Below are 19,840 nucleotides of genomic sequence, written 5' to 3' on the forward strand. Positions count from 1 at the left end.
TAACATAATGCTTAGTTAAAACACCAAAAGGGGTTCCCGCCCAAAATGCGTTAAATCTGCCTGTAGGGGTTTATAAATATTTAACCAATGAGAAATAATTAACAAGAACTTGTGACTAATAACAACCACATCGGGTTCCACTGGAACCCAGGTTCTTTTTTTCCCACGTCATTTCATTTTGGATGCTAGATTAATCCACCTGACTGACAGTGAAGCTTATATGCTGTCCTGAGTCTCTGAGGCTTCCGTGCCTCTGTGTTCTGATATTCCCCCTCCTACACACGCGGCAGCGAAAACCCAGAGGGCCAGGAATATAACAAGACGCACAATAATAACCAGTCAATCTGGAGATAGGCTGAAGAAAAAAGGGACCGGGGGGGTTGAAACAACTTCCCCAATGTATTATTAACCACCCTGTCTGTTGTCAAGTGGCACATTCCCAAGACCTTTCAGTGTGGAGGAGTTGGGTCTCATCCCAGCAATGACTCGGCTCTCTAAACCATATGAGCCACCGGGCCGTAAAAAACTCTGGGAGGTCTCGCCGTCGTTCACTTGACTTTATCTTTTTTTTTAAAAATGGTTTTAACCCTTTAAGACCTGAGGCCGATTCTAAAAAGGGTTTTTAAAACCATTGGTGCTCAAAACCTTTTCATGTCAAGGACCCCCCCCCCCCCCCCCAAAATGATATGTATTTGGCCCCCCATCTCAAAATATTTTGTTCCAGGGGATCCCCAGAAGCAAGTATTTGAGTTCAAAATGATTGCTTTAAAAAATAATATACCCCAGCAAGCACGGTCAGGACCTGGATGAATTGGTGACGTCTCGATTGTGGCCAGATCAAGTCAAACCAAGACTAGTCAGATCTGGCCCAGAACATCACCTGATTTCAACCAACATAAATTCTGCCCACTAAGACGGACATCCCTGGATGAATCAGAGAGAGTCTGATCAGCTTAAGTCATATCATAACTAGTCAGATCTGGCCCAGAATAAGCTATATTATTTCAACTGGTGAAGACGTCCTAGAAATGACGTAAAGATCATCCCCATATGGGCTGTGATCTGGCCTAGTCCTGAACGTCATGAACGTCACTGGAGAACGTCATCATAACGTCATCATGATGTAATTTGGCTTGTTGGGATTCAAAGGTTTGCAAAGATTTTAACAATTTTTCAAAAAATAGCAGATATACAAGCTCATATATCTGCTATTTTTGAATAGCCAAAGAAATGTAAAATTACACAGACGCTTTCCCGGTGTTAACTGGTTAAGACGGTTGACTTTCCAAGACGGTTCATTGGGACGTTCAGCGGTTGTTCATATGGTTTAGTCACTAAGACCACAGGGAACATTCCACTGACCCTTGTGACGGCAATGCCACATGTTGAGCACCAACCCACCTCACAGCCCCCACCCACAAAGAACATGTTGAGCACCAACCCACCTCACAGCCCCCACCCCCAAGAACATGTATAACCTCAGTTGGACGAGGATGAGGAGACATCCGGGATATTCAGGCATGGGAATCAACCGGTAAATCGGAATTGATCAGGTCCCCTTCACAACAAAAAAATCACACCCGTGTGAACTGAGTGGTGCGAGGTCTTATATAGCCTGATCAGCTGTGGTCTGACGTAATGTCAGTGACCATGGTAACCATGCTCACCTGTGCACGGACACGTACACAGGTACACAAACATACAGACAAAGCTGGTTGTTGGAGTGGTTTGCACCACTCAAAAATGTGCATTTCCACTTACAAATGAAGGAAACTTGTACAAATAAATAACCAGTAGAGAAACTATCTAGTTCAAATAGTGTTCCTTTTCCTGGCCTATATATGTAGGAATGCTGATGAATATGTGATGTAGGAAGAAAACAAACTTCACCTTTCAACGTGTCTGGGCAGTTTATTGCTCCCCTCCACTCCCTCTCAGATATAGACAGACTAATCCTAGTTCAAACAGCACGGTGAGGTTATGACCCGCACACACGCACAAACACACACACTTGTGTGCACACACACACGCACGCACGCTTGCGCGCACACACACACAAACAACTAGGGGAGTTTTAGTGCTCGCAGGGGCAAGGCCACAGGAGTTTTGGCACTCTCACTGTCTGGGAATCTTATGTAAAAGGGCAGCTTGCCTAGACCTCCCAAGACACCATGCAGGCAAACGCAAACACACACACACACACACACACACACACACACACACACACACACACACACACACACACACACACACACACACACACACACACACACACACACACACACACACACACACACACACACACACACACACACTGCACAGGTGCACGTTCACAGGTTCATTCACATTCACAGGATGTTGCTCACCGAAAGTCACTCGAAAGACGCGACGTGCCACAATGCCACATACACATACGCCCACGTGCACACTCTGCCACACTTGCCAAAACAGGTCAAGCGAGTGCCAACGAGGACACGCGGCCACCCTGGTCCCAACACTGACCAGTGAAAGATGTTTCCATCCCTTGCAGCCGGCCCTGACAGACCAGTAGCTTGTGGAAGCGTTCAGAGGAGTTAATGTTTGCTCTGGTGACTCAGAGTCAAGATCAACCTCCTTCTCAAAGCCTCGCCAGTCAGCTGAGACCCCCCTCCCTCTTTCAGAAAAGCCCCTCGCATTCCTTGACACTAAGTGTGTGTGTGTGTGCGTGTGCGTGCGTGCGTGCGTGTGGTAGAAAAGGTGTTTTACTTAAGTAAAAGTATCAATACTGCAATATGGAAATATCTGTTATAAGTATATATAAAAATCTTTTGAAAATAGTAGATTTTCAAATGGCCGAAATGTATAGGGCTGATGTGGTTAATGTATGTTTTATAATAATAATCAAAATCTACCAAGTAACTAAGGTTTTCAAATAATTGTAGTGGATTAAAAGTACAATATTTGCCTCTGAGATGTAGTGGAGTAGAAGTAAAAGCATTGGAAATTGGAAATAACTTAAGTAAAGTACAAATACCTCAGAATTGTACTTAAGTAAATGTATTTAGTTACTTTCCACCGCTGTGTGTGTGTATGTGTGTGTGTGTGTGTGTGTGTGTGTGTGTGTGTTTGTGTGCGTGCGTGTGCGTGTGTGTGCATGTTTGTTTCTACACAGCGTGTGTGTTTGTGTGTATGCGTGTCATAACATACCGGACTCGGCCCTTACTCTGACCTACAGTATGATTCAGTCGAAGGACTTTTGAGTCTCTTAGCCGTATTGCCATGGATACCGCTCTGAAATCCAATATACCGGTATGGTGGCTAAAATGTGTCAAACAGCGAGTGACTGTGTACTGACAGGGTGATCACAAGCAGACGCCACTGGTGCGGAACGCGCCACTGGACTTCTTTACACAAGACTCTGGGAGGGAGCCGAGTTCCAAACATTTTGAAGGGTCCCTGTGTTAAGTTCAGTGCACGGTAGGTAGGTACCGGTATGCTTCCAATGCTTATTTTCTCACAACTGCTAGCATACCGAAGGAAGGAGGGAGAGTACTAAAACATCTCTCAAGGCCGAACAAACCCCTCCAAAACTCCCCTTTTCTCTCCATACCTATATCTCCCTCCCTCCCTTCTTACCACAGACTGTGCCTTCTTACGTCTCTCTATCACTCTCTTGTATGCTCACGCACACGCACGCACGCACACTCACACACGCACGCACGCACACACACACACGCACACACACAAAAGAGTGCACAGTGCTGTAAAAGTAGCCTCGTCGTTGCCTGAATCACAATGACGGGAGCAACAGATGGCTGTCAAGTCGCACCCCGCCGCCTCCCTCCCTCCCTCCCCACCCCAGCTCCCTTGCACCACATCCTCTGGCCCAGCTGTCACTTGGGCTGAGGGGGCTCTGACGCCAGGCAGCCTCCCTAGTCCCTACGCTGTGTGTGGAGCTGCATGGGGACAGCTGCTGTTAGGGAAGCCAAGGAGGGGTGGGGGGGGGGGCACGGGGTGGGACCACACGTACAACCGCACAACACAAATCTCCCTCTGTTTTCCGTAACGCTGTCAAGAAACACAATCTGCTCTGTCTTGTATTATCTCTTTCTCGCATTCATATACCGGCGGACTTATCCAGTGTCACTTGTACAATCCTGTGCCCCCCCCCCACCCCCCCGCCCTCTCTCTCTCTCTCCCTGCTCATATTGCAGTCAATAACATATTTCCATTTGTTTGAAACTGTGCTGTCCTCTCACCTTGAGATTACCTGTTCATGTTTTGATTCATTATAACAGATCTATTAAACAATGATCCATTTGTGTTCTGCGTATTGCTTGTTATTGTTGCTGTTGTGTTATTGTTTTGTTTTCTTCGTTTAGTTGATGTCTGTGAAATATTGTATCTAAATGTATACAAATTCTGTATTTTCTCATGTGTGGACCCCCTTAAAAAGAGATGGTATTATAACTATTTCAGCATTCTCTCTCTCTCTCGTTTCAATGCTTGTACCTGTATAAGTAGTGAGGAATAAAGCCTCATTATTGGTACCCTTTCCCTTTGATAATTGCCTATAGACACTCACCCTCTGTCGTCCTCCACCTGGATGCCTATGGACTGGAACTTGGACTGGTCTTCTGTGTGCGAGGGTTCCTCCTCCGGTTCCACCTGTGACAGGAAGGAGATCAGAACATCATTCTGACAATGATGTCACAAACTCACAGACCACAACATAAAATATATAAGTCTTGAATCTTGTCATTTTAAGACCCGAGGACGATTCTAAAAATGTCTTCTAAAATGTAATCTAAATCCTAACTTATGTTGCTATAGAGGGTATGCGCGTGACATCATCATCAAACCAGGAAGTTATGCAGGAATGCCTACTGAGTAGCAAAAAACAACTTTCTGGCCTCGACAGCCCATACATCCACACAGAAAAGTCATATCTGATTGCATTAAACAATGTTAAACAATGTTAAACTCACTTTGCATGTTGCTTTGCCACTCGATTTGCCACTCGATTTGCCACTCGATGTGCCATTCACTTTAAGCATGCGCATACCCTCTATAGCCTATCAGTGGTGCTCGTCAAGGACCACCCATAATGATATGTATTCGGCTGTCTCAAAATATTTTGTTCCAGGGACGCCCAGAAGCACGAAGTAACACGCTATAAGCTTGTATAAGCTTGGTAAAAGTGGTAAAAAGCAAATATGACACAGATGCTTTCCCAGTTTTAACGGGATAAGCAAAATAAATGAATAAATATCACAGCTAGGACAGTGTGTCGCCCAGTCTCACCTGGATCCCGATGGAGAGGCACTTGCGGATCGCGTCCCTCCGCGCCTTGCTATCGGTGGCGGTGGAGACGGTGGCGGAGGTGGCGGTGGAGACGGTGGCGGTGATGCCGGCGGTGCTGTTGGTGACGTGCTGGCTGGCGGGGCCGTGCACCTGGTTGTTTGATTGATTGATTGAATACTTTATTATAACAGTTCACAGAAAAAAGCAGAGGAGAGTACAGTTCAACACAAGGTCTGCTAAGACAGCCAATCTTCACTTTATCATCCTATTAAAAGGGGCTTTTATCAAGGCTAAGCTCAGAGATAGTCCGGTTTGCTGGAGGTGTGATGAGGACCCCGGTCATGTATTGTGGGAGTGCCCTAGGGTACACACCCAGGTGTGCTATTCATGAGAATATAATGCAAATCACAAACCAGGATATTCCTTACACACCTGCTCTCTTTATTCTGGGTGATCCATCGCCATTAAAACACCTCCCCGCACCTCTAGCTGACTGGATTCATACAGCATTAAAACACCTCCCCGCACCTCTAGCTGACTGGATTCATACAGCGTTAATGGTGGGCAGGGAAATCATTGTTAAGGAATGGAAGTCTGAGGATTTGCCTCCAGCACATGTATGGTTCACTCAGCTTGGTACTGTGGCTGCTTTGGAGAGGTTATCCTTCAATTGCAGCCACCTGTAAATGCTATTTGAAAGCGGTTTTGAAAGAGAGTAGGGATTTACATTATTTTACGACTGTTGCTAGGGCAATCCACATTTTCGTGACATAGAGGGAGAATGATTTTTTTTCACCTTTGTTTTATATTTTCTTTATAGAGGGACAGACAGTAGGCTGACAGGAAATGGGGGAGAGAGATGGTTGAGTGACATGCAGTAAAGGCCGTCAGGATCGGGAGTCGAACCCGCGGCACACTGCCAGACTCGGGCTACCGGCCACGGTGCCTGGACCGCTGAGCCACGGCCCAGGCCAGGGAGAATGAATTTAACCCCTTTGTTTGAGCCAAATTCGGGCTGAACGTGATTACCTGGGCGTTGGCGGCCTCGATGGCGGCCGTCAGGGCCTTCATGCTGTCGATGCTCTCGGTGGAGTTGGACAGGCCGTGCTGCTGACCCATGCCGCCGGCGCCCCGCGAGCCAACGCCGCCGTCCATGTAGGCGTCCTGGGCCGACTCGGTGCTGCTCTGCGCCGTGATGGAGATGAAGGGCTTGGACGGGGTGGTCCGCGGCGGGACCGGAGGGGGCGTCTTCTTGTAGGTGGTGATGCATGACGACACTGTGGGCGAGAAAGAGAGGAGACATGGCAGAGGCGAGGCATGTTAAAGTTTGTTTTTTTAGAGCTCTAATGTTGCGACGTCTGCAGAGCTAGTTCAGGCAGTGCCAATTGCTGATCAAAGTCAAAGTCATACGATTTGTCACACACGTTACCGCAGTGAAATTTGTTCTCCACATTTGACCCATCTCTTGGAGCAGTGAGCCGCAGCCAAGGAGCGGTGAGCTGCAGACGTGCCGCGCTCTGGAATCATTTGATTAGTTGATTTGACCCCCCCAATTCAACCCTTTGATGCTGAGTGCCAAGCAGGGAGGCATTGGGTCCCATTTTTACAGTCTTTGGTATGACCCGGCCGGGGATCGAACCCCCGACCTCCCAGTTTCAGGGCAGACACTCTAACCACATGGCCACTGTCTGGTTGACAGTGTCGTGCTCACTCCATCTGATTGGAGAGGGCTATTTAAACCTGCCTGCTTACAGCTCATTCTTCTGGCTGCTGCTCTGCTGCTGCTTTGTGCTCTGCTCTAGGATGTTATTCTTGCGCTCCCACCACCACCCAGCTATAGCATCCACCTGTATGGCTCTGTGTCTATGATTCCCATATGGGGGTCTATTTCATTCCCTGTAAGATCTATTTGGCAACTCACATTTGTTGCTTACAGGGAATGAATGAAATGCGACAAGAGCCTCGACGCCAAATATGCATATAGGCCTATAAATATTTACACTCAATATATATTTATGCTCAATGAATATGATTATTCAGTCCGAGAGTTGTTTGACTGAAACGTCACAAATGGCACAAAGGTCTTTCTGTTACAGATGAGTTATCTCATCACACTGTCAAGCCATATCGCTACAGTATTTGCCAACGCTGCACTGGCACTTACGTAATTCAGCCAGAATGCCCCAAAATCCGGAGCGCTGAAATGGACAGTAGATTATAGGTCCGACTTTGACAAATCAGAGCTATGTTGGTAAAAGGATTAGCATGCTAACCACTTGACCCACTGATCTAGACGGTTAAAAACCTCCCCCGGCTAAATATATCCCTGTGTGTGCGCGTGTGCGTGCGTGTGTGCGTGCGTGCGTGCGTGCGTGCGTACGTGCGTGTGTGCGTGTGTGTGTGTGTGAGCATTGAGGTTGTTTGCATGCATAATGAAGTGTAATCGCCACAGTTAAACCTACTGGTTGCATGACAGTGAAGGAGAGCGAGGTGCACTTGAGGGCCTGGAGGAGCAATGCATTCAATACAACCTGATCTACAAGCTCACAAAAGCATCACAATGTGACACATTGTGAGCTTGATTTTATTTCTTTTTTAATTTTGGAAATATTTTCGCCTACAATGATGACATACCCGAATTAGGGCCACCATGCAGTGTTAATGTGGCTAAAATGAACATCCTGAACAGCGTACTTTACTCCCACCCACAAGCCTTACATCCGCATCTCACTCAGGTGTCACTACAGGTTAGCCCGCTCCATGTGGACAATGGAGACGCACACGCACACATACACGCACACACACACACACACACACACACACGTCAGCTAAGCTTTGTATAGGCAAGACGAGAGCATGACAAGAAGAAAAGTACAACGTGGCCGACCGCTAACTGCATTATGCCTGCATTGGAATCCCCTGCCCCGGAACAGCCCGGCGCTCTCGTCAAAACTAGGTCGATCTCCCACCCGCCCGGCAGAAAAAAACTAGGACAGAGAGAGAGGAGTTTCCTGGATGCCTTTTTAATCCCTGCAAAAGGCAAACATCCTATACCGCGGCGAGGAGGGGACTGTCGTTTTCGTGCGTTGCACTGGAAGCCAACCGCATGCTGCCAAGCGCAACCCGGCAAGACAAGTCACGTCTAAAACCATTAAGTCTGTGCTCGTTTTTCTTTTTCTTCTTTGTGTGTGCGCGTGTTGCCATCTTACTGACAGCTAACAGAGGCCCTAACACACGGTAGGAGTGGAGGTGAACTGAGAGATGACAGGCTTCATCTACTTGTCCTGTCAGTGTCAGCTAACACCCACATCTCCTCGCAAGTCAATGGATCAGAGTCTCAGACGGTGTCTCAAGTCAGGTTTTGACAAGTTGGAAAGCGCTTAAAAATCGGAGGGGAAGATTGTGCCCGAGATAAGATCACCGCTTGCCGGCGCATAGAACATGCCACAAAGGAAACGGAAAATGATTTATTACAGACACACATTCTTCTGTTGGTATCAACTCTCATCTGTCTAGTAATTACTGTGTAGCTTTGGTGTTGGAGATTGTAATACATAATTTGTAGTATGATTATTACTATAGGCTACATTATTGTGTAAATACTTTTCTGGTGATATATGGGGGGATAGGGTAATTAATAAAAGCCACAGGCAGAATCAGCTGAACATGTACAGTATGGTTAGAAGTAGAGCACACTGATACTGATACATGAGCCATTACTTGACCTTTTGGACGACATCAGGATCTGCAATTATAATTTTTTTAAAATTTAAAATCCAAACCCAAATAATCAGTCCAAAGAAACATTGGTAATCAGGAAATCGGGACCCAGAAATACGTCAGCGGATGGTCAGGCTCTATAGTAAGACGAAAGGCTCACGCCACATGTCATGGATGATCATGGGAACAAGATTGACACACGTTGGGGGGGCTGATCTTTAGGTGTAGGTCACAGAGCGCAGACCTGCAGAGAGGAGGGAAACACCACAGCAGTGGTGTATACACCACCATATACAGTGAACAGGCTTTTACATGGGGGGTGGAGGGGGGGGGGCGCAAAGAGCTTCAAAGCATTGAGTGAGTGTCAGGCTGTCAGCCCTTTAAGAGCCACTATACCATGAAGTCATCTTGAAAGTCACACATCATGTGTACCGGTATGTGTGCGCGCGCGTGTGTGTGCGTGTGCCTGTGTGCGTGTGTGTGTGTGTGCGTGCGTGTGTGTGTGTTCAGTGTATGAAACAGCCAACAGGAGACGGAGCAGCATGGTTCTCCTCGCTGTCACTGCCAGACGCACCACACAACACAGGTTAAGTAAACAGACTCAGGGGTTGGAGCATTCACGCGCATGCACGCACGCACGCACACGCGCACACACACACACACACACACACACACACACACACACACACACACACACACACACACACACACACACACACACACACACATTGACACAACCCAGCCAAACGTTTCAAATTCTCATGACCACATCAAGGCAGACCACAGACTTCCTGCCACTGATATGGACCCCATCCATCAGAAACCCTTGTCACCGATGACCTGGGACAAATCAGGGGCTGTGTGTGTGTGTGTGTGTGTGTGTGTGTGTGTGTGTGTGTCTCTGTGTACACACGTCTATGTGAAGTCGTGTTCCATCAAACACTTTACTTGGCAAACATAAATAGCTCACACAAGGATTGCAGTCACCTCATTTGAGCCCCCCGCCAAACGACTCTGTGTACAAAAATAAATAAACAAGTTAAATCTTCCTGTCCTTTTTGCCCCCCCCCCCCCCCCCCCCCCCCCCCCAAGCAGAACTAGCCTGGCTAAAGCCAGACCGAATCAGCCGTTGGCAAAAAAAAGATTGCCGTGTGATATTAGTCTGGCTTATTAGCCAGGCTAAAGCAGAACCACCACCATCACAGCAATGAAGGGAAAAGAATATGTATGGAACTAATTGTCTTCTTAGATAAGGCAGAGGCCAAGTTTCCAACAGGGGGTGGAGAAGGGTTTCATGTTCATGCTGCCATTTCAGTGTGAGAGCAAGTTTGCAACACACCCTGGACCTCACACGCGCACGCATGCACGCACACACATGCATGCAGACGCACGCACACGCACACAGTCCCATAGAGTCAAGGACACGGTGTTTGTCTGATAGAACTCAGAAGGAGGAATGTGCCACTGGATTCCACCACACTCTTTTGGAGGGAATGTTAGAAACCCTTTCCATGCACCACACACATGCATGCAGCCATGCAAGCATTTAAATGCATGCACGCACGCACGCAACACACACACCCACACACGTACACACACACACACACTTCCCCAAACACTGGGTTGGGACCCTTTTTTTATTTTATTAAAAACTTTCCGAGATAGCAATTTAATAAAGAAATCGAAAGAATCGAAAGATCTACAAGCTTGTAGATGTGCTATTTTCACTAGTTTGGGTCCCATGGCAACGTGAAATTCCCCTTTTGTTGTAAAAACCAAAAAGTTTTATTTAGTTACCACTGCACTATATACACGCTTCCTCATACTGTAGTCTTAAATTGATACCATGTTGGACACACAGAATCTAATTAAAGAAGCCCAGTGAAACAGAGGGACGGGACAACCGGCCACTACTGTGTTGGACACACAGAATCTAATTAAAGAAGCCCAGTGAAACAGAGGGACGGGACAACCGACCACTACTGTGTCTGGAATTTAATTTCCTTTCTCTCTCACAGAGGTCTACAGTGAGCGCAGCCTAGCTGTAGCTCCATTGTCTTTCTGAGGAGCTGAAGATTTTGTGAATGACAAAAAAAAACTCTCTCTCTCTCTCTCTCTCTGGCACTTGGCCAAATCCTCCTTTTGACAAGATGCTTCAAAAGTCCCATGCCGACAGGCCGGTGTGAATAGCTCTCTCCGGCGAGACCCTCCCCTCTTCCACTTCTCCTGCTCGGGGTTAGGACATAATATCAAAAGAAAGACCTCTCCTCCTCCTCCACGCAAACAAAAAGAGGAGTCTTCTCCATTCATTTCTCCATGCCGCACTCGGAATAAGAACAGGCTCTCCAGACCAGTGGTTCGCCAAACTTTGATGTCTACCCCGGATTAACAGCTGATCTATAAGCTCCTCCAACACGGTGTGAACTTGTAGATCTATTTTTCACTACTTATTTTTTTTTTTATATATAATAATAATATAATAATAATTTATGAATTTGCATTGATTCTTTGAAAATGGATGAAATTCTTTAGATGTATTTTCCCTTTTCTGAACATTTGTGATTGTTTGGATCCAACCCACTGTTTGGGAAACACTGATCTAGACATCGCTGATCAGAGTGAGCCATTTAAACACAGCATGTGTGTGTCTGCGTGTACACATGTGTTTACTTGTCCGTCTTGTGTGTGTGTGTGTGTGCGCAGACTGTGCACTGTATCCCTTTATACGTTCATGTTACTTCATGGACAGATTGAAGGCAGGAGGACCGGCCTTGTAATCTGCGATGGATCGGTGGATCTTGGTTACAGATCTTGGTATACAGAGTAGGCCACATCAAAGGGGAGCCCGAGCCAGCCAGCCAGCTATAGGCTTTAACGAGCCAGTGAGCAGCGTTGGGCTCCCCCGCGCGGGGGCCAATGGCAAACCCACCAGGCAGCAGACCAGCAGCCAACACAAAGAGCAGGGGAAGGAGATGAAGGAGGGGGCGGGCAGGCGGTGGTTGGTCGGTTGGTCGGTTAGTTAGTTGGTCGGTATGGGGAACACTGACAGCTGAGCCCAGCTGCACCATGTTTGAGGCTGATGAGGGTTGGCCAGAGGGGAGAGGCCAGAGAGAAAAGCAGACAAGAAGGGGCAGAAGAGGGTGGGGGGGGTACATGGGGGCTGGACTGAGGCGAGAGAGGAGGCGAAGGGGAGTGAGTAGGGTGGGAGGCCAGAGAGACCAGAGTGCTGCTGCCTGGCTCCGTCTGCTCTCCCTCTCCCTCTCCCTCTCCCCCTCACACACACACACACACACACACACACACACACACACACACACACACACACACACACACACACACACACACACACACACACACACACACACACACACACACACACACACACACACACACACACACACACACACACACACACACACACACACACACACACACACACACACTATAGCCAGCTGGAGTCCTCCTTTGTGATAGCGTCACCATGGCGACACGCAGCAACATGAAGTTTGCTGGGAGGTTTGCCGTTTGAACAGCGGCAGCCAGAGGGAAGCTTCTGTCGGGCCGTTTTGTTTACCTTGATGGGGTACGCTGCAGCTGCATTGATAAACAGTCAAACACTTGTTTGGCCAACACCAAAACCACACTGCGCACAATGGGGCAGTGGCCAGCCAGCATAACTGAAAACGTGCCACATAAACACTGGAGCTATTAGCATAGAGTGAGCCGTCAGGAAGTCAATGCGTGTTGAATATCTCTAGAGTTAATAGCCTGCGGCAGCGAAGTGCTGGCGTTGGCACTGTTTACAGCTATAAATGACAAACTGTACCGACCAGTTTATGTTTTGGATCCGTCAATAGCCTCGTCAATGGGTTTCTGGGACAATGTGGTGACAATAACCTGTAGGTTTCACACCGTGTGACGTTGCACTGTTCTTGTGAAATGCAATACAACGTAACTATTATATGCATGCATATGATATAGGCCTATACCAAAAGGCCTATACTAAACCTTTAAGTATTTATTTCAACATGACTGCAAAGAACACCTCGACAAAACAAAACAAAACAAAAAACTACGCATTGTGTTTTCAAATATATGGATCATATGATGAAGATAGATGAAGATTTCAGTCATTATTAACAGTTTCATGTGCATTTCAATATTATGGAAGCCCATTTGTGCCATTGACAAAAATAAGTATTTTTTTTGTTTTTGTTTTTCAGATTAGAATTCAGATTTTTGTATGCCACAGTTCTGGAGAAGTCTAGCCATCTAGAAGAGGGCGTGTGTGTGTGTGTGTGTGTGTGTGTGTGTGTGTGTGTGTGTGTGTGTGTGTGTGTGTGCGCGCATGTTTATGCCTGTGTGTCCAGAGAGAATCTCACAAATCACTGGAGCAAGTAGGCCACATTAGTTCAAGTCAGTAACTTTTTAACTGAAATGTTATCATTGAAGTGATTGAATTTACTGGGCTGAAACCTTGAACAAATCTGGAGTCATATCATATGTCATAGAGATGACTGATGTCACAAGCTGGTCACATGAAGTCTGACATCCACATTGGAGCCACAATGTGAGACAATACTGTAAAGTTGGAATTGCAAGACTAAACTCAGAATTCTGAGATATACATTTGCAAATGCGCTAGAAAAGAAAGTTGGGATTGCAAGGGAGAAAAAGCCCAATTCAAACCATGTAAATGGTAAATGGTGCATTTATATAGCGCCTTTATCCAAGGCGCTTTACATAGATTGTGCATTACATTCACCCATTCACACACACATTCATACACCGATTGCGGCGGAAGCCATGCAAGGTACCAACCAGCACATCGGGAGCAATTTGGGGTTCAGTGTCTTGCCCAAGGACACCTCGACATGTAGACAGGAGGAGCCGGGATTCGAACCACCGACCCATGGATCATTGGACGACCTGCTCTACCTCTTGAGCCACAGTCGCCCCATGTCCTTTTTATGTTTTATTCTGGGGCGGTAATAGGCTTCCATACAGTATTTATCCACCCAACACACAAAGGGACCTGACATCACAACAAAGCCCCGCCCCACCCAGATTGAATGGACCACTTGCAAAGTTTTAATTGCTTAGAACTTTTCAGTAGTGAGCGACTAACAGTACAGCCACAAAACAAACTCTACAAAAAAAAAAGAAGACATACAATGGCCCTTTAAGAGTTCCTCTGACAGCCCTCTGAGTCACCTGAAAGTCTCTTATGGGGCTCTCGTGTCAATCTGCAGCTCCCAGCCAACCAAAGGTCATAGGTCACCAGAGAGGGTTGTTGCTCTCCAGATGCCCGGGCACTCAGACACAATAGCTCACTCTGTGTGCATGAGTGTGTGTTAGAAGCTGGGCCTCTGTGTGTGTGTGTGTTTGTAGTAGTAGGCCTACATTTTTAGCACAGGTTGAAGTAGTGAGTTTTCCCAAACCTTTTAGCTCGAGATCTCCCTGGGACCCAAACTATTGAAAATAGCCGATCTACAATCTCACAACACGTTGCATATGTCTTCAGTATTTTCAGTATTTTCCAGTATATTTTCCCCTCAAATTTTTGCTCATGGAATTATTTTGAAAAACATTTGAATTTGTATTTTCTTATGACAAATAAGAATTTTCGGTGATATTCTTTTTTGTAAATCTTTTGAAATAATAATAATTAAAAACAAAATTGAGGAAACAAAAAATAAAGGGTTATTTACTTTGAGCGTTGCCCAGTCTTGTTAGCGACCAATGCAAAACATCCGACTGACTTCCAAGTCTGTCAGTCTGCAAGCATGCCTATCAACACAAAACATTTGTAAACAATATACCTCAGATAGACACGGCCCTCTAGCCAAAAACAGTGCTACGGATCCAGCCGTATGACAGCGCATGACAGCGACAGGAACCAATGTCAACACATTGTGTAACTCTCGGTGTGTGTTGCTCTTCCTAAGCTAGTACGCCGTCCTCTGCTTCACCTGATAAGAGAGTGTTTACAACTGTCAGCCAATGCTAAATCTGGCGGGCAGCTGCTCCCGGTTAGGCAATAGATTCAATCCACTTAACCCACTTTCTTGTGCTCCAGTCCAAGTTCAAATAGGGAGCCTAGTTACCTGCATTCCTATTTTATAGGCCCGCGCTCTGCTCCTTGTCAATCAGTGACAGGCAGGGACAGGACATGCATGAGGGCAGAAAGACAAAACATGAGCAGGGCAGGTAAGGGAACAGAGTTGATCCATTTAGTTATGCTATAGTTCCTACTCCTAGTAACTGAATGCTAGTTAGAGCAACAGTTTATTAACTCATTATATTTCAAAACATATTTTAATGTGACAGACCGTTTTATGGCCACATCACTCTGGATAACATAGGCTTATTCACGCTATTAATGACTACATCCCATTCAGCAGTGCGGTTGTAAATAGCGGCTACATGACACACGCATGTTCTAAACGCATAGTAGTAACCATTAATGGTTCCTACTGAAACATGGGGGCTGTAGTCTGCTGCTGGGGGGCTTTGTGAGTTTGCTCAGTAGTGGTTCAAACATGGAAGGAGGTAGTGGTGGGGAGGGGAGTCTCATTAGACCGGCCCTGAGGGGGCCGGGCTCCATGTCATTGTTCTCCAGAGCTCCTCACCCAGGGCTTAAACCCTGGCTAGTACTCCACCAACCACATGAAGAGGCTCCTGATCACATCACTCCTTTTGTTTCTCCCTCCTAAAAAAAATAAATAAAAAAGACTTGCCCACAGGGAGGTAAAATGGTGAGGACATAATACATGACTCAACATAAGAGGGAGGTAGGAGCAAAGATAATAGGAAGAAGGACGGGAGGGACGGGAAGGGGAGGGGAAGAGAGCAAGAAAGAGAGAGAAAGCGAGACAGAGGGAGAGTGAGAAAGAGAGAGAGTGATGATAAAACAGGATAGATTTGCCGTGCCGTTTACTTCAGTTCCTGTATTAACATTCCAGCTGCTTTGTGAGGCATAAAACCTGAGCGTTAGCCCTAATGCTAAAGCTAACACACCCACGCATCACACGCATGCTTTCACTGAACTCATTTCCCAGGGTCTGGCTGACTGAGCCTGAGTCGGCTGGCTAGGTGTTAGAGTGACACACCAGCGCCGGTTGGAAATGACAGCAACTGTACGGAGTCATAGCATACCTAAGGACAGTCGTGTCGGGAGTTCAAGTTACTCATAAGTCATAACACGAGGCTGTCTTTGTTTAAGGAGATTGTAAAACGGCAAAATGCTGAGTGTTCTTTTAACTCTGAACTCTCAAGTCTGTCAGTGTTTAATGAGCACTCAGGATTCCACTTACTGTAATGCCAGTGTTCTTGCACAGTGACTGGGACCATAAAAACCTGTGAGCACCACAGTCGGTTGGCTCTTTTCAGAGAGGACTTTTAACAAAGCATTTTTGTTTTTATAGCCGTTTTACCTCAAGGTTCTATGCCCTCATGTTTTGTTTGTGATTAATACAGGCCAACTAGAAATACAGCACCACACAGGCTTTTACAGCCGCATCACCACCACTGTCCCTGATAAGAAGGAACATCACAGTACGATTGTCCGCAAGAACTCAATGTCTGTAGAGTTACTACTGAGTGCGGAGCAGTACAACCACAAGCCTATACCCAGTACCACATACTGTATGTAATGCAAGAACCGGGACTTTTCCTTATTAACACTGCCAGTCAGACAGACAAAAGACACGTGCACACACACACACACACACACACACACACACACACACACACACACACACACACACACACACACACACACACACACACACACACACACACACACACACACACACACACACACACACACACACACACACACACACAGAGCGACAAGCACACACAGGCAGAGTCAGCCCAACTTCAGAGTTTACCGTGAAACACAATGCCCATGTCATGTCATTACATGAAGGATCATGGCTTGCTTGCAGCTGCAATCTACATACAAATGCAGAACCGCATGGTCAAAAGTTCACTTGTCGTCTCGCACAAAAGACCCACATGGCTTTCATACTAAAATAGGGGGGGAAAAAGAGAGCAAAACTTGGTACTGGAGCCAAAAACAAAAAAACTGGACACTTGTGTTTATAAGGGGTTTCTCGTAGGAATGCCGCGAAACGTCAGTGTCGGGTGTCGTTTCACGGTGCCGAGTTTTTTTTTTTATATCCCTCACATTCCTGCCCCCCCACCCTCCTCGCTCTCCTGTTTGACGTTCTTTGTCCTGACCACTTGCACATGGAGGCGAAAGGAGACACTGGCAGCCTCTTAAGCCTCCGCCAGGCTTAAGAGGCTGGCTAAAGCCATCTGGGCCCAAAACCAAACGTCAGGTCTGTGTATATTTTAGACTAGAGAGAGAGAGAGAGAGAGAGAGAGAGAGAGAGAGAGAGAGAGAGAGAGAGAGAGAGAGAGAGAGAAGGAGCAAGAGGGGCAGAGAGAGAGAGACAAAAACAGAGATGTAGAGATAGAGGAGGAGCAAGGGGGTAAAGAGACAAAAACAAAGAGAGAGAGAGAGAGAGAGAGAGAGAGCAGAGAGCTGAAACAAGACTCCACTCCAGGCCACACTGAAGCATAATTCTTTTGTGGTCTCCGCCGGTGACCCCTGACCCTATACATCCTGTGTAAGGGGGATAAGGGGGAAGACAAGATGGCAGCTCGGTGTATAACGCTGCCTGTGCATGTGTGCAAAGCTGACTGCATACTTATATATGCTCCAGGTGCAGAAAAGGCGTATACGGGAGACTAGACAGACCTCTGGTGATAGTTATGAAAGTGCACGATTCTTCCAGGTGATTATCTTTTCTCAACATCTTTCTACTTCTGCGTGTGTTGTTTACATCCACTCAAACCCTCTTGTTGAGGTGGGTGGGGGTGTCTTTCCTTCTTAAGGGGGGGGGGGGGGGGGATGACAATAGTCTCTCAGCATTCCCGCTGTCCTGCTGAGAGAGCTTGTTTGTCTCCTGCATTCCACTCCCCATTCATCCCTTTCTCTCTCTCTTGATGGACAGAATAAACTGCCAACTAATCTTTACAAGGGGAGGTGTGTGTGTGTGTGTGTGTGTGTGTGTGTGTGTGTGTGTGTGTGTGTGTGTGTGTGTGTGAGTGACAGAGTAAAATCAGTGCCCTCGAGCACAACCTCCTCCCCTCTTTCCTTGGTCAGTGAAGCAAGCAGCAAGGCTGAAAGAAAAGACTATTAGGATGCATTCTTTTCTGTCTCCCAGTATGAAGCAGAGGCGAGCGCTGGCTTATTTTTAATGACTGGTTGAAAAAAAAAGAAGGCTGGGTCTTTCCCCTCCGCACACGCACACGCACACGCACACACACACACACACACACACACACACACACACACACACACACACACACACACACACACACAGCTGTAACTGAGTCTGGAACTTTCACAGAGAAGTCTTTAATTTGCGCCAGGGATTGGCCTGGCCTCCCACAATGCACAGCCAAAACCACCCACTTCCAGCCGCCGCTGTGCACCATTCCTGGGTCTGTGTGCAAGGAGTGTGGGGTGTGTGTGTATGTGGGGGGGGGGGGGGGGGGGGGGGCTGGGGGTGGGTACACTGGACAAGCTGACTTTTGCTGCCCGCATCCCGCCCCCTTTTCTCCCCACACGATGGGAAAAGCTACATTACATGGACAAAGTAAAAGTAGGACAGTTTGCTTTGCCGTTTCAAGAGCAGAGTGGGTTGTTTTACACTTGTATGAACTTTTTCCAGAACTAAATACGTTCAGCTAGCCCGAGGGTACGTGTGTGTGTGTGTGTGTGTGTGTGTGAGTGTGTGTGTGGGAGGAGGGGGGGGGTTCGCTCTTTTCTTGTGTCTCTTCATTTCATAGCCCCGGGACTTGAAGTCTGCGGGCCCGGCCCTGCCCTGCTCAGCCTCAGCATGCAGGAGCCACGGGGATCAGCAACAGTCGACAGTGAGGAAATCCTCTGGGGGCTTTGCTTTGCATTTACTTTGCTCTCTCTGATGCCAAAACACCCCGACAGGAAGCGCCGAGAAAGGAGGCGGAGAAGGAGGGGACATTACAGGAAGGACGGCCCACCTGAGCACGGCGGCTACCGAATTATTACCTCCTACACCAACCCCCCCACCCCCCGCCCTACACAAACGTTGGACTGCCTTCGCTACTTCGCTTCCAGGGGTCTAGTCGTCGTGACAGTTCTCAGAGGGAACGTTTATTGAAAATGTGGTACTGATTTCTCCATCTCCATGGGAAATCACTCCCATGTGTTCTGTGTATATCCGACTGTCAGAGACACGCACGCGTGTGCGCATGCACACACACACACACACACACACACACACACACACACACACACACACACACACACACACACACACACACACACACACACACACACACACACACACACACACACACACACACACACACACACACACACAGTGTGGTGTGTGTTTCAGAGAGAGAGAGAGAGAGAGAGCGAGAGAGAGAGAGAGATATGCAGATAAAGGGGAAAACAGACAGAGAGGGAAAGAAAGGGAGGGAAAAAGAATGCAGTAGACACAGTGGGGGGTGGGGGCTGTCATGACCATGCTCTGTATCAGCACTGACTTTATACCATAGGCCTGTCATCTCCTCCCATGTCTCTGCCTTTCCCTTCTCTGTCTCTCTCTCTCTCTGTGTCACTGTGTGTGTGTGTGTGTGTGTGTGTGTGTGTGTGTGTGTGTGTGTGTGTGTGTGTGTGTGTCTTTCTCTCTGTCTGGAAAGGAAGAGAGAGGGGGTGAGTGGCATTCTCGTCCCTGTGCTTCCTGTGTGAAGAGATATCCAAACGCCACTCTTC

At 47.3% G+C, this 19,840-nt stretch overlaps 1 protein-coding gene across 3 annotated transcripts in view; it reads right to left on the bottom strand.

Moving 5' to 3' along the window:
• dlgap1b (discs, large homolog-associated protein 1b) overlaps positions 1-19,840 on the bottom strand; it is a 181,322-nt gene that overhangs the window by 7,783 nt on the left and 153,699 nt on the right. For all 3 annotated transcript variants that reach the window (XM_079490055.1, XM_079490056.1, XM_079490057.1), the window contains 3 exons: positions 6,313-6,560; positions 5,284-5,433; positions 4,565-4,647 (listed from right to left, as the gene is read on the bottom strand). In XM_079490055.1, the coding sequence (XP_079346181.1) occupies positions 4,565-4,647; positions 5,284-5,433; positions 6,313-6,560 (481 nt within the window). The remainder of the gene's footprint in view (positions 1-4,564; positions 4,648-5,283; positions 5,434-6,312; positions 6,561-19,840) is intronic.

Source organism: Electrona antarctica (genome assembly GCF_951216825.1).
Source record: "Electrona antarctica genome assembly, chromosome: 20".
Lineage (NCBI taxonomy): Eukaryota > Metazoa > Chordata > Actinopteri > Myctophiformes > Myctophidae > Electrona > Electrona antarctica.